The sequence below is a fragment of the Crocuta crocuta genome, unplaced genomic scaffold, assembly GCF_008692635.1.
Source record: "Crocuta crocuta isolate KB4526 unplaced genomic scaffold, BGI_CrCroc_1.0 scaffold61, whole genome shotgun sequence".
NCBI classification, from domain to species: Eukaryota; Metazoa; Chordata; class Mammalia; order Carnivora; family Hyaenidae; genus Crocuta; species Crocuta crocuta.
In genome coordinates, this window is record NW_027528369.1 from 5,321,130 (window position 1) to 5,336,813 (window position 15,684).

A 15,684-nucleotide genomic window follows, 5' to 3' on the forward strand; every position below is an offset into this window, starting at 1 on the left:
CTTCATTTTAATTTTCTAAATGTAAACGCTGCCTTTGCCCAGCGAGACTTGAGGTGGCTTTACAAAAACCCACAGCATGGGGAGATGGGTACCGATGATTTGGAGCGCCTTCCTCCAGGGGGCAGGAGAAGAAAAGCGAGACGCAGAGTCTATGTATAAGGTGATGCCCTTTCTGTACAATGAAATGGGGGACAAAAAAGCAAAAACTGAGGCCCAAAATAATTCTCCGTATTTGCATTTGATTATGTGTGGCCGTGGGGCAAGATCTGAATGAATCCATGCCGGGTGGCAGCAAACTCTCCAGCCTCTGCCGCCTGTTTTTATGAAGAAAGGGGGTTTGAGGGACACAGCCCCACCCATTCACGCCGCCACAGCAGAGTGTGGCCAGAAAAGCCTGGAATATTATTATCTTTACAGAAAATGTCTGCCAAGCCCCGGTATCTCTTGTTCAGGGGCACAGGGGTGGGGGAGGTGGGGTGGGAGACAGAAGTGAGGTTAACAAAATGCCAACATATATGGTGTGGGCTAAATTTATGCATACTTGTATGCTGGTGTGTGTGTGCATGTCTGTGTGTGTGTGCATGCATGTGGGTGCACACACATGTACGCACAAAAAGAGAATCCATGACATGATGGGCACCGGCATACAAACAGACGTGCGGGCCATGAGCCACACAGTGGGATTCTGGTGCTCTTTCCTCTCTGATCATACGTGGTCTGTATGATCGCCTTTTCCAGTGAACACACATCGTTTCAAAAACCAGGTAGTCTACGGGAGCACTGAAATGTCAAAAACATAAGGGCTCAGATACCTTCTAGTTCTTTCTAAGAATGTGGGATTCTGACCACTTTGAAAATTCTGTGGAAGGCACACCGCCGCCTTCATGATCCCAGTTTCTGAAATCTCTGGGGGTTTTAAAATTTTTCTTTGTAGTTACACGCACAGCACGGATAAGGCTTCCTGTGACAATTTGAAACATTACAGATAAGGCCGAAGCCCCTCCTCCCCCCTCAAGCCACTTCCCCCTGCAGGAAGACAGCTGTCATCTGCCTGACACGAGTGCCCCCTCCCCCACGCCGCCTGTTGGATTCTGTTTGTGGAGTGAGTGTGTGTAAATATACATGCACACGTGTGTGCGTGTGTTTGCTGTTGCACTTAGTGTTGAGGTAGAGCCCACAGCAGACTTAGTCTCCTCTGTTCTCGTGACCGCCGTGCGTGGGGGCCACGGTTTGCTCAATCATGTCTCCACCAATGGCGTTTCCTAGGCTTAGGTGTTTTTTCTCAGAGGTTAGCCGTCTTCAGTGCACATCCTGCTGAACTCTGCAGCCACCACTTAGCACCTGCAGCGTGCTGGGCCTTCAGCCCGAAATAGCACATTTAATCCCGTCAACACCTGCAAGAGGCAGGAGCTGCTATTATCTCCATTTTACAGATGAGGAAGGTAAGGTTCAGAGAAGTGACATACTTTGCCTGAGGCTGCACAGGCCAGGAGTCCGAAAGTCAGATACTCCCCACGCCCAGTTCATTGTACTGCGTGTTCCCGAGAGTCGAAACAGGGGCCTTGCCTGAGCCTCCGAGTTCCGAGTTCCCAGGAGCTGACAGGCTGATGGGGAAGCAAGCCAGCGAAGGGTGGGGACAGTGTGGCTGAGTGTGAAACCGGGGCTCCCCGCCAGCCTCCTCGAGGACTGTGATGCCCCGTCCTGGGTACCTTCAGTGGTATTCCACAGCAGGGGGCTGGCTGCTGGGGGAAGTGGGCTTCCCTGGGGTTAGGGCCGTGTGGACACAGGGGTGTGTCCCCAGAATGCTGGGGGCAGGTCCGGGCTGTACCTGTGTGCCTACAGGCTCCCTTGACCATGACTCAGGAAAGCAGTTGACCTGAGGAGGGGTCCTGGTTCAGACAGCTGGCTTTTACCCCATGTTGTGGTCTCCTTGTGCCGTGGGGTCGCGCTCGCCCCCAAAGACTGGACCCGGAGGGCCGACCTCTCAGGTCCCTCTTATAAATAGAATCACACGGTATTTGTCTTCTTGTGACCGGCTTGTGTCATTCAGCATAATGTCTCAAGGTGCTGTAGTGTGTCCTAGTGTGTGCCTGAGTTCCCTTCCTTTTAGTACCTTCTCACATGGTCCTCACATGGACCGTGTTGTAGGCACCACATTTGTCTGTCCATCCCCCCATCCGAGGACACTCGAGTTCCTTCCACCCTTTGGCTGTTGTGAATAATACTTCTATGCCCATTGGTACTTAAATATACTTTCTTCTTAAGTTTTTTTTTTTTTTTTTAAGAGAAAGCGCGAGCTGGGGAGAGGGGCAGAGGGAGAGAGAATCGTAAGCAGGCTCCATGCTCCCCATTGGAGCCGGATGTGGGGCTTGACCCCACAACCCTGGGATCCTGACCTGAGCCAAAATATACTTTAAAAATACTAGTGACCCCCAAAATCTGGGTGTCGGGCTCCAGCTCGCCCCCAACACCCTCCTGATGAGCTTGTCCCGTGATCACTCTGTTATTGGAGGTGGCTCTGACGTGTGGCCAGGATTGAGGACCCTGGAGTGGCGCTTAGTGCAGTGCCCACCGCAGGACGCCCCGGGCTATCAGCCGGTGTGATGGGGGTGCTCTTGGCTCATGTGAGACCCTCGTAAAAGGAAAAGGAGCTCCTTTTGCTCTGAGCCGGAGCCCACCTCATGACTGCTCTCTGCCAAGGACCCAAGGTGGCCTTGTGCTGGCGTCTCGGCTGAGTCTGGGGGGCTCTCCCTGCAGCCCCGCCCCCGCCCCTGGCGTCCAGGCGTGCAGCCAGCGCAGGACCAGGCTCACACGCTGGGGTCACAGGCTGGGGCCAGTGTCGAGCGCGAACACTGGCATTTCCACCCTCCGAGGGAGCAAGAAAGAGGCCAGCGTCCACATCTTCCCCAGGAAGAGAGAAGACAACGAATCCCACAACAAGGAAAAGTTGGGAGAGGCCGCTGAGGCCCTGTGAGTGCCCATGCCTGCCACATACCCGTCAGGCAGGCCCCGGCTCCGTCTTCATGAAATGGAAGGGTTGGAAGGGCCAGCTTGAGTGGCTGCAGTGGATGAGGGAGCCGTCGGCGGTCCGTCCTTGCGCCCTGCATCCCAGCTGCCGGGTTCCTGGGGCAGCCGTGGCAAAGCGCCACCGTCTGGGGCCTTAAGACAACGGAAATTCATCCTCTCAGAGAAGTGGGGCCAGAAATCCAAAGCCAGGGTGTCCCTTCCGCAAGGCTGAGCCCCCATCCAGACACCCTGAGGGACGTCCTTGTCCCTGCTTCTTTGGAGTCCCTTGGCTTGTGGATGCATCGTCGCACCCCCGGCCTCCGTTGTCACGTGGCTGTCTCTCCCTGGCATACGTGTGGGTCGTCACATGGCCTTTCCATGAAGATACCAGTCTCTGGGTATAGGGCCCCCCACCCCCCACGATCCAGCCTAGCCTCATCTCTTTACTTGATTGCTGCTGCAAGGACCTAGCTCCAGATAAGCTCACACTCGCAGGTGCCAGCGGTCAGGACTCGGACATGTCATCTGTGGAGCAGAACCAGCTGTGTGACCTCAGGCCCACGTATGATGGGGACAGGGCAAGCGTGTCCACCTCGTAGAGAGGATTCCGGGGCATCAGTCTAAGCTGAAATCAGCCTTTTAGCAAGACTCCGCACTGTGTGTGAAGAGCACCTGCTGGGTTTCAAGAGGCCGGCTTCGGGGTGGGCTCAGCGGGAGCACCTCGGATGTGGCGGCCACTGTTTCTGATTTTTGTTTTCCTCTCTTTTACAAACACCGAGAGCACTGTCCATGTGCCCTAAGGAGGTCCAGTGGCCACACGGAACCGGGAGGAAACACACCAGGCACAGTCCCTGCCCCCAAGGAGCACCGAGCTCAGTGAGAGAAACAGCCACATGCAATTTTTAAATGTGGTCAAACGGATCCGTGTGATGATTGGATTTCGCCAAGAATTCGGCGGCCCTGAAGTGCCCAGTGGGATTTAGCACCCGGTGGGGAGCCAGGCGCCAAGGCCAGTTCCTCTCCTCGCCAGCCAGATGCGTGGTTGCCCAGGCAACCGGCCGATGCTCCAGAGACCGCGAGCAGGACACCATGCCCGAGTCCCCGCTGTTTCCTTGGAAGCAGTTAGGGCTGGGAGAGACCGCCCCGGCGGGTGCATGGCACAGAGTGCCCGGCTCTTCCTCTCTTTCAAGCAAATTGTCCATCTCCCAGGGACCTGGCTTTCCAGGCAGATGGCAGCTGGATGCCCAGCTGCGGTCGGTCTGGAACTGCCCCTGGGCGGCCTCGGGTCTCCACAGCAGGCACAGCCTCCCTCAAGGCAGAGGAAGCTCTCAGGTGTGTGCCTCTCTGAGCAGCTCGGTGGCCGGGCACCAGAGGTCCACAGCTAGACCTGTCTCAGCTCCAGTCCTGGCTCTTACTTGCCACGTGACTTAACCGCTCCCAGCCTCTGTTTTACTCATCTGTAAAATGGGCCTAGTTCTGTCACACATCTTGTTGAGCGGCAGTTATGTACTATGAAGTGCTTCACACAGGGCCTGGCCCGTGGAGAGCACTCCAATAGCGATGACCATTATTCACCTGTGTCATCACGCAGGGCCGTTGTTCCTGGAATGTGGTAAGCGCCGGGTAGCTGGTAGCCAGCGTATTGCGTATAGTAGCTTTGTTAGCCTGGGCTGGGCCACACTTTACCTGCCAGCCGGCAGGGGAACCAGGGCTGGGCCTGCGTCTCGTTTCCTGTCCTTTCCCCTGCTCCCAGCGCGCCTGTGGAGCCGGCGCCCAGAGCAGGCGTCCCTGCCCTTCCTCGGTGTGAAAATCCCGAGTCCCTGGAGGGCAATCACTGATGAATCCATCTGTCAGTTAATTGGACCAGCAGGTAACAGCTCAGTAACTGTTTTGGCTAAATTAGCGTCTCTGTGCGTGCACAGGGGTGCTGAGAGGTTTGAGCCTCTCGTGTCAGGTTGATGGTCAAGACCTCAGGGCCAAGTGGGCAGTGTGGGGGTGACACGCAGGGACTGGTCACAGGCCTGGCTTGTATCTGAAGGCAAAGTGATGGTCTTTAATGCTAAAGGGATTGAAGAAGTAGCACCCCGTCATCTGGAGGACTAGCAGCCTGAGCGTTGGGGCGTCCAGAAGCACACGGCTTGGCCGGGATGGTGAGTCACCTGCACGGCGCACACTGAGTCGTGAAGGATTGAGGAGGTCACAGTCCCCTGTCTAAGAATCAGAGAAGTTGCCCAAGCAGCCTTCTTCCTGGGCATGCAGGGGACATTTGGGGACACCACCCTGTAAACCTTGGGAGGGGGAGTCGGAGGAGCTGGGCCGGTGGGTAGGGTGCTACTCACGCTCTGGCCCCAGAGTGCTGGCTGAGAATAGGGAGAGGCCGTGGACGGGTTGCTGGTCCTCTGGGGCATGGTGACGGGGTGGGGGTCCCCAAGACCTGAGGACAGCACTGCCCAATAGAACTTTCTGCAGTGATGAGAACAGTCTTTCTCTGCACCGTCCAGTATGGTAGCCACCGGCCACTTGTGGCTTTCGGACAGCTACTGTGTGGCCAGTGGACCGAGGCACTGGCCCTTTCATTGTGTTTCATTTTCATTACATTGAATGTCAGTAGCCACATGGGGCTAGGGATTAGGGTCTGGGTGGCACAGCTTTGGGCCGTCCACCGGGAAGAAGTTCTAGAAGCCTGTCGCGTTCCTTGCTGGCTCATTTTTCTCAGCAGCTCCAAGGAGCTCACGTGCCCCCTCTCCTTTGATGACAGGAGGTGCGGAGCATGCGTGCTTCCACGAGCCTGAGCCTCAGAGGCTGTGGCCACCAGTGGAGCAGCCCCGTCACCGGGAGGCGTGCTTCCAGCACCTTCTGAGTCACGCCTCTCCTGGTGAGGGGCACACTCCCAGCGACAGCTTGTCTCCCGTGGAGGAGCCGACAGGCTCTGCTTTTCCAGGCCAGAGAACCCCGGGCGTCTGTGATTGCTTCTGCTGTGGGAGCAGTTGCCGAGAGATGGCGGGTGTTGCCCAGGTAACATCCCCTCCCTGACAAGCAGAGGGTGAGGACGGCAATGAGTGACTGGCTGTGCCGCACAGGAGGCAGGAAGCTCTTCCTGCTGGCTCTGTTGTTTGGGAGCTGGTGGGGCTTAGTCACGGATGCCAGGAGCCCTCCTAAGTTCCAGCTGCTCTGGGCCACTCACTCCTAGCGCTTGGTAGGTGATAAGAACAAGAGGTGCTGTGTAGCCAGCAGCGGAGCTAGTGCTTTACATCTGTCATCTCAGGAAATAGCCACGGAAGCCTCTGGCAATTCTTAGCCTGACCCCGCATTGCTGTTGAGGCAACTAGGGTACAAGTAAGATACTGTGGGCTCCACGAGCGCTGGGGCCTGTCTGCTACACTCTCCATGGAGACCCTTAGTCCCAACACAGTGCTGGGCACATCGTGGGAGGCTGCTCCTGGTAATTTTTGTTGAATGATTGGATAGATGATGGATGGGTGGGTGGGTGGATGAATGGAAGGAAGGAAGGAAGGAAGGAAGGAAGGAAGGAAGGAAGGAAGGATGAGTGGGTGGATGGATGGTTACAAAGGTCGATGAGTTGGATACATGGGTGGACAGACGAATGGATGATGGAGAAGTTAGATTTCTACTGGGCCTGCTGTTGCGAAACCTGCACTCTTGCCCACTAAGCGGTGCTGCCCCTGGCTTTGTCTGCGGCCCTCCTCTGCCTGCCTAGTTTGGGATTTTTCTTAAACACTCGAAATGTAATTCACACACCTTAAAATTCACCAATCTGAAGTATATGACTCACTGATTTTAGTAAATTTATAGAGTAGGGCGGCCATCAGCACAGTCCAGTTTCAGAATATTGGCCTCATCCCAAAAGATGCCCCGTATCCTATGCGGGCTAATCCCTGTGGCCACGCCCCAGTCCCAGGCAGTGACTCTTCCACTTTCTGTCCCTGTGACTTTGCCTTTTCTAGACGTTTCATGTAGAAGGAATCATACTGTGTGTGTTTTGCTCCTGGCCTCTTTGACTTCGCATAATGTTTGTAAGGTTCGCCCGCACTGTAGCGCGTCTGAGCAGATCCATCCTTTTTACTGCAAATACTAGTCCGTCGCCTGGATAGACCACATTTTGCTTATCTGTTCATCAGTTGATGGACATTTGGGTTGTTTCCAGTCTGAGGTGAATATAAATAATGCTAGGGACATGCACGTACATGTCTTTGTGTAGAGTCTGTTTTTATTTCTCTTGGGTAGGTTTCTAGGAATAGAATTGCTGGGTCATCTGATAAATGTATGCTTAATGCTTTAAGTGACCGTCCAACAGCTCTCCAGCGGTGCAGTCCTAACGTGCGGAGCCGTCAGCGGCGCGCACGGGTCCCGCTTCCTCCACATCCTCGCCAGCACTGGGTGCCGTCCTTCTGGTTACAGCCAGCCTGGTGGGAGTGAAGTGACGCCTCTTTACCGTTTGAACCTGGGTCTTCCTGGTGGCTCACGATACTGAGCAGCTTTCTGTGCACTTGCTCTTAGACTGCACTTGACCTTTTCAGCCGGGGGTTGCAAGCTTTTTCTCTAAGGTAGCAAATATTTGGGGCTTTGCGGGGCACATTGGATTCCTGTCACGTGTGCTTTGGGGTTTTCTTCTTCACCACCCTTAAGACCATTCTTGGCCTCCCTGCATAGAAAGAGGCAGGGGGCTGGGTTTGCCTCCCGCCACCCCTCACGCTGCACTTTGCCAACCCCTGCTTTAAGCCCCTCACAGAGAGCACTGGGGCCCCTGACCAGAGAATCCAGTGGCCCGAGGAGTCCACACTGGACATGGCAAGATGTCACCCACCCCTGCTGGTGAAGGGACTCAGTGAGGGATCACACTGCAGAGCCAAGGGCCAGGCTCCTGGGAACCTGAGAATCAGAGCTCCAGAGGTGTCCCCGTCCCAACCCCGGCATCATTCATGACCTGATGAGCTCATTGGGGTTTCTGGGATGAAACCTGCTGGTTTGTCACCCGAGGCAGAATGAGTGGTCCCTGTGTGCCCTGTTTCCGCCTTGTCCCAGAGCCAGGGGCCTGGCCACCCCCCCGTGACCATGATTTCACAGCCCCACTGGCCACCTGCTGCCCCACCATCCTCTCCCGCAGCTCCTTCCCCACGGCCCCGGCCGCCTGGCCTCCGGCTCTCCAAGCCTCATAGACTTGTCACCAAGCATTCTTGAATCCCCTCCAATCATCGTGTCTTGGCGAATCTATCCCTCCTCTCCACTGTCTGCACCGGCCCTGACGGACATGATAGAAAGAGAGAGACCTCTGGAATTAACCAGAGTTGATTGTGACTCCTGAACTATCTCTTTCTAGCTGTGTGGCTTTGGGCGAGTCAAGCCACCTCTCTGGCCCTGGGAGTCGTACGTGTGAACAGGACGCCAGCGGCTCTAGCGCAAGGTTGCAGGGGCCCCTTCTAGCCCCCCGCTCTGAAGGCTGCTCACTGGGACCGCACGTGGCCTGCCTGGGGGCATGTTTCTTTCTGGCTGTGAGAAAGGTTTGTCCAGGGCATGGAGCCTGGACAAGGGGGTGTCGGGAGAGTGGGCGGCCAAATGCCGCAGCGTCCTCGCTCCTGGTTGGGGGGGCACAGTCTCCTCGAGTCCCCACAGGATTCACAGCGGGTCCACAGCGGCCCCGTCATAATGCATGGCAGTGCCCTGTTAGTGACTGCCTTCTCCTGCCCACCCTGCACTGATGTGTCCTGCATCATCTCACAAGTAGGGAAACCATCTGCACTTGGGCTCTTGTCTTAGGGTCCACCCTGGGGGCACTTAGCCTGTGGCAGGTCCCCAGCTCCCCGGGTCACCGTGAGGATGGAGTGGGCTGACGCCCAGGAATGCTCAGTGCAGTGCCTGGTGGGTAGCATGAGCTCGTTACACACTCGCCCTTGTCACAACCCTGGGACCCTCTGGTTTTGAATGCAGCCTCAGCCGCTGTGACCACAGGTGCTGGGGACGCCCATTAAGCAAGGGCCCAGGTGCTCACAAGAGCACGTCACCCTTCCCCTCTATGAAGCGGGGCGTCAGCGGCCAGGGGGCTGATGCTGCCCGGTGGGCCCTTTGGCCTGGGCCTCGCAGCCTCAGGGTCTCAGTGATGCCAGACCGCGGAGAGCCGTGGGGGGTCCTCACGGCCACCCATGCCCACGCGCTGCCTATGTATCTGGCAAAGTCTCAGTGTAGGCTGGGGTGGAACGATGCTCACCAAAGATTAATGATCACTATTTCTAGGTTGTGGGATCTTTGAGGCTGCTTTTCACTTATCCCCTTCTTTGTGCTTTTCAGCGCGGTTTAAACTTAACAATGAGCAGGCATCGTTTTTTTCAAAAAGAATGAAGTCATTATTCTCTCAAAGGTAAATAACTTGCAGCTGATCAGAAGATAGGGCCCTTACAGCTCAGGCCATATTCGCATCCAGAATCTACCATGGGAAGCCATGGATAGGCATTGTTTTCTTTGGGGCATAATGTATGGCGCGTTACAGTGACCATTTCACAGTCATTTGAAAAGTAAGCAATTCTCTGGCTACAGAGCAGAACCACAGCGCCTAGGCCTTGAAGGGGCCTTCACCTTCCTGGGAGGGGGGGGGGTCTTGCCTTGGGAAGCGACTCCATGGCATTAGGCTTTGGGAACTCTGGGTCTGCACAGACCAGACAGTGCAGAGGTGGGTGGTGCCTGGCTGACGGTAACTAGGACCTAGGACCCAGGCTGGTTACCGGCCCAGGGAGACCTTGGCGAACTGGGCGTGTCTCATCATTAAAGTCCCAGGGATTCAGCAGATCCTCACTGTCACCTCCCCCCCACCCCCAGCCACACATGTTCACTAAACACCCACCCCGGACCGAGCTCGCCGTGCTGTCGAAGCGTTCTCAGAGCATCTTCAGTGCTTGACAGGTCCATGTTCCGGGTGTTTCCTCTGCCCTGTGGCCCCTCAGAAAGGGGTCATCTCTGCCTCATTCCCGATGAGGCGTGGTGACTGAGCACAGCCAGACCAAGAGGCGGTGGGTGGGTGGGGACGGGGACCGGCCACACTGATTTACATAAGGAAGATGGGCTGGTGAGGGCAGCAGACGTGGTGTGACTTAGCTTTGGGGGTGATGGTGGTGATGAGGGGGCGTGATTAGCAAGCCTCGTGGTAAGAGCCTCTAGTAGGTCACGGAGTTTGGGAACACACGGGAGGAAGAAAGTGGAGACACTCTTTGTACTGCTGGGAGGGGGGGGTGCGTTTCATCCACTTTTTCCAAAGAGACAAGTTCAGTATCTGGGTTCCCCATTTGTTGCCAGTGGCTAATTGTGTGTGGACCCTGCCTTTGAACGTAAATGTGCACCGAGAGCGGGCCATCGTGCGTCCAGAATGTATCTGCAAGTCACGCACTGCAAGAGGCCGCAAAGTATTTTCATGCCTGATTTATGGGAGAGGGAACTGAGGCTCAGTGGGTGAAATACGTTATAGGAAGAACCGGGCCTGCCTGAATCCAAAGTCTACCTTCCGTCCCGTCGTGAGGCCTCAGCCAGCGCAGTTAACTCGGGTCAGTAGGGCACGGGTCCCCCAGATACTTAGATACTTCCTTGTGGGTGCTGGCTTCCAAGACCACTTTGTAATTCTTAACTCAGAAACTAAAGGGTCAGGGAGACCCCTGGTGGCCTCAGTGGGGGACCCTGACCTCCTCCCTCCCCACTCCTTCATTCAGACTCTGGCTCAGAGATTGTGACTCGTCACCCCAGCTGGCGGCTGGCGCGGTGACACTAAACTTAGGTTTTCCCCAGGGAGCAGAGCACTTAATGAAGGAGTTCATCCAGTGGGAGAGTCCCGAGCCAGCCAGCGGGGCAGGCAGCTGCCGGGCCGGGAGGCGCTGTGGCTGGGACCTCCGCCTTCCGAGGGCTGCTGTTTCCATGATGTCAGAGAGGCGGAACTCACTCGGCCTCACATTGAGGGAGACAGCAGCCCGCGCCCCAGTTCCTCTCAGCTCCGGCCGCAGCCCTGGGCAAAGGTGAGAGCGCTCCGTCCCCCTCACCAGGTAGAAACTGGGGACCGCTTTGCGGTTCTTGGGGGCCTCTGGGCTTGTTGGCACCTGGCTGGAGTTGACTTCCTGGCCCCAGGCCTGTCTGTGCTTTTTCTTACCTGGACCCCACTCTCCAACGGGACCTACCTCTTAGGTTCGGGATGAGCAGAAACAGCGAAAGTCCCTCTGTGGACCCTTGACTGCTTCCACTCTCCCTGCGTGTGAAAACTTAGGGAACACGACTGGCAGAAGACACGATCTGAGAGGGAAATCGCTTCATTCTTTTTTTTTTTTTTTTTAAGCCATTGGAAACAACGTAATTTCTCGGCGAGAGTTCGGGAGGCCTGTCTGCAAACGCGGCTGTGACTCTGGGCAGGACTTCTCCTTCCTTTGCGAGTCGGTTTCCCACGGGGAGGGGTGGGCCACACTGGTGGTTCCTCAGCGCCTTTCACCTGCCGGGGCATCTGCTTCTCCGATCACCCCGCCTGTTCCTCCGCCATCCGATTATCCATGACCTGTTTGTGTGTGTCTTTCTCTCCCGACCAGAAAAAGATTTACAAATATAAGAAAGTCCTGAGTAACCCAAGCCGTTGGGAAGTTGTCTTGAAGGAGATCCGAACTCTGGTGGACATGGCCCTGACCTCCCCCCTGCAGGATGACTCCATCAACCAAGCCCCGCTGGAAATCGTCTCAAAACTGCTCTCAGAGGTAAGACGTGCCCCCTGCGTGATCCTGCGCACCCCAGGCAGCGGGATTGGACTTGACTTTGTATGGTCTCCCCGTTTCCAGCCAGCCCGGGGGTACGGCGACAGTGGTGACCACCCCGCCCTGCCCCGCGGCTGAACTTGGGGGGCCTAGTCTTGGGCCTGATGCTAGGCTGGTGGTGGCGATGGCCACGGAGTTCAGGAGTCTCCAGTTTTTCCAGAGCACGTCGGTGAAGCCCCCAGCTGCCCTTCCTCCCTGCCCCCTGCCTGTCTCCGCTTCCCCCGGCCCTGGCCTGTGTCAGCTCCAGGCAGCCAGGCGGCTACTGCTTTCTGCCTCCATGACCCTCATAATATCCAGCAGCAGTTTGCAGCTGGCACTGCTCGGCTTTGCTGGGCAGCCCCAGGCTGGGTGTGTGCCGTGCCCGGCCCCGTCCTGGACGCTGGGACGAAGACAAAGCCCCCTCCCTGGAGTTTAGGCTCCAGCAGGGAGGGACACAGGAACGAGGGGGCTCATCGGCCGCGCCGTCGGCCGGGAGGTGAGGGCTGCTACTGTCCACGCAGCTGACTCTGTCCCAGGCCCTCTGCTCAGCGTTCCACACAGCCTCATACTGTCTCCTTTGTTTACCTGCTGGTCCCCTGGGGATGCTGGTGTTGATGACTCCTGATTTAAACCCTGCAAGGCCACCAGAGTGATGCTTCTGTCCCCTCCCCTGAGCATGGCCCTGCTCTCCTGGCACCGCTGGTTCTCTTCTAGAAGGGACCCTTACTGCCCAGAGTCACCCCTTCCTCTGCAGACCCAAGCTGGTTGCTGCCCATCAGTCCAGGAAACTGGCCCAGGCCTTCCATGCCTGCTGTTTAAATAGAAGGACCCCTTTTCCCAGAAGGAGGTGGGCAGGAGGTAGAAGGTGGGCGCAAAGACGGTCGCAGGTAGGGGAGCAGAAGATATGCCCTCAGGCACGAGACAGCTTGAGTTCGCAGAAGAGCAAAGACTTGTGCTCTGAAATGAATCACAATCGAGGTCTGGAATTTGAGGCCAGGCTGGGAGCTGCATGTCCTCCCTGAAATCCTGGCTTCCCACTGAGCAAGGGAAGGGGAAGCGGCTGCCGCTCACTGCCAGTAAGTGCCTACTGTGTGCCGGCAAGGTCAGGCTCTATGCACACGGCAGCTCGTGTCGTACAGCCTCCCTTGAGACGTGGGCCTTGCTGTCTCCATTGTACAGATGAGGAAACTGAGGCCCAGAGATAGTGAGGGACGTGAGCCAGTAGTGGCTGGAAACTCCACCCTGGGGCCTGCTCGCTCTCCCTGAAAGACCACCTGCCCACCCTTCCGCCCCACCAGTCTCTGCCGCCATCATACCATCGTTACATCAGGTTCGCGGTCGGGACAGTGTAGAAGGAGGCAGACGGGCACTGTTGCCAACCTCCAGCAGCATTTATTTCCCATCTTGATGTTTCATGTGACCACATGCCCATGGGCCTTTGCATCGCTTCACAGGCTAAGATTTTAAAAATCATCTGATCCCCAAGCACTGGAGTAGAAAAGATAAAAGCATTTAAAGGGGAAAAAAGGAAGAAGCTTGCATTTGCCATGTACCTCCTGTGTGTCAGGCAAGGGGTCAATATTATTTCCCCCTGTCTGACTGTTAGAGCTGCTGTTTTATAAGGGACAGAGCCGGGACTGTGCCCAGGCAATACCCCCTTGGCTCTTTGAGGGACACTTTTTGATTACATGCTCTGTGACCACCTTGGCAGGCATTTAGCGCTGATACTTGACACATCTCGAGGGACTCCGCAGGGCGAGCACTAAAACATACAGACCAGTAAACAGAGGCTCTGAGAGGTTGTCACCTGCCCGGGGCCACTTGGATAAGTGGACGTTTTTATAGCTGTGGGCGATAGTCATGATCTTGACCTTAAGCACTCTCAGCTTAAAGGTCTAGGGGGATGGGTGGAAAGGCAAACAAATCCTTCCTCCTCCTTGCCCCTTCCTGTTTAGAATATATGGGCTACATTATCTGCCTATTCTCTTTACTCAAGTTGTTTCCAGGGTCTCCCTACCAGGCTCCAGACGTCACCAAACCGACCATCCAGATAGGCAGGGTCCCGAAGGGGAAGGAGGGGCTGTTAGTTCTGAGAACGGACCGCCCACTCGCCAAAGTTGCATCCCTGACCTCCTGGGCCTTTGTTGAGTGGAGTGTGTGGAGGGGCCACTCAGTTGGGGGTTCAGATGTCCCCTCTAATGCAGTGGCTATTATCAGTGAGTGCTCTCCACCCAGGGTTGAAAATGGCCTTGAGAGAGAGAAGTGTCCCTGCAGAATAGCACAGGCCACCACCAGTGAGTGGGACAAAGGAATCAGTATCTGCACTTAGCGAAGCCTCTTCCTGGGAAGGCGCACAGGCTCAGTCCACCGCAGCCTCAGGGATGGAGCTGCCCCTTGCATGGGCCAAGCACCATCGCTTGGTGGTTAGAGAGGCAGGTTTGGGGGGCGCCTGGGTGGCTCGGTCAGTTAAACATCCAACTCTGGCTCAGGTCATGATCTCAAAATTTGTGAGATTGAGCCCCGCGTTGGGCTCCTTGCCAACAACGTGGAGCCTGCTTAGGATTCTTTCTCTCTCTCTCTCTCTCTCTCTCTCTCTCTTTCTCTCTCTGCCCCTCCCTTGCTTGTGCTCTGTCTCTCAAAAATAAACAAACATTAAAAAAGATTTTTTTTTAAGAGAGAGATGCAGGTTTTGGCATCAGGACAGACAGGGTGAAACTGCCGCTGTGCCATCTCTTCCCTGTGCTCCTGGCTGAGCGACTGGCCCGCGCGAGGCTCAGGTGGCTCATCTGTGGAAGGAGAGTAGGAAAACCCTCTTAGGAGAGAGGCTCTGTGGGATGCGGGTTACACAGTGCACTCACTGCCTGCGGCATAGCGAGCTCATCACTGTCAGTCAGAAGGAAAGACCAAAGCCCGGCTTCCATCTACCCTGGGCGGAAAAATTACTGAGGTTTAATAATCTGCCATAAATGGGCTGCTGAAACTCCACCAATGTCCAAAAAAGAAACAGCCTTGGGATTCCAAAAGACACCCTTCCACGTGTTCCTGGATTCTAAGCCCGAGGGCCACGCTGTCTCCATGGGAACCGGGGACGGGAGGGCAGCCCCCCCCCCTTCCACGGCTGTCTTCACCCCTTGGGCAAATTCATGGCCCACTGGCTCGTCTTTTGTGTCAGCTGCTTGTAAATGCTAGATCTCCTGATACTCCTTAAACGCCACGCCAGGTGGTGAGCGTGCTGGGGCTCTTTCTAGAACCCAGCAACAGTCCATCTTGCCGGTTGACTGTGCGGTGAGACAGCGCGTTACCAGGGGGCCAGCGCGGCTCGGTTAGGAAATCTGAACGGACCCCGGTGGGAGCCCACGTCCACCAAGAACAAGCAGACGGAACAGAACACACCACGAAGCTTAGCAAAGGGGTCAAGGGTGTCCGCTTCTGGGTTTCCCCACGATTTCTCATGTATCGTGGGATCGTCCCTTTCCTCGTTCACATATGCACAGGATGGCGGTAACAGGGACCCGCTGGGTGAGAAGATCCCACACTGGGGAGAAAAAGTAAACCCTAAGATGCAATCAGGCTTAACCCTTTCAACCTAATACTATTTTTGCAAGTTAATCTCCGGAATTTGAGTTTAGCTTTTAACCACTGTTGGCCAGCTCACGGAACAGCATTCTTCCCTGGGAACCGAGCTGGACAGCCGTTGAAGTAACGTGTATGTATGTGCTGCTCCCGTGCCTGGCACACGGTCGAGATTCCGAAGTGTGTCTCTTTATGTGTTTGCTCTTAACCGGCCCCAAGCGTGGGGTTAGCTGTCTGTATACCCTCCCACCAAAGCCCACAGAGGCTCCCCATTTGCAGAAGAAGAAACCTAGGCCTCACCAAGGAGGAGTGGCTGGTCCGAGGCACATACGTAACTCAC

The 15,684-nt window shown here is 56.0% G+C and overlaps 1 protein-coding gene across 1 annotated transcript in view; it reads left to right on the forward strand.

Annotated features, from left to right (window-relative positions):
• Positions 1-15,684, forward strand: part of CMIP (c-Maf inducing protein) — an 86,577-nt gene that overhangs the window by 26,914 nt on the left and 43,979 nt on the right. Inside the window, exon 5 of the mRNA XM_077754170.1 lies at positions 11,574-11,735. Within this exon, the coding sequence (XP_077610296.1) occupies positions 11,574-11,735 (162 nt within the window). The remainder of the gene's footprint in view (positions 1-11,573; positions 11,736-15,684) is intronic.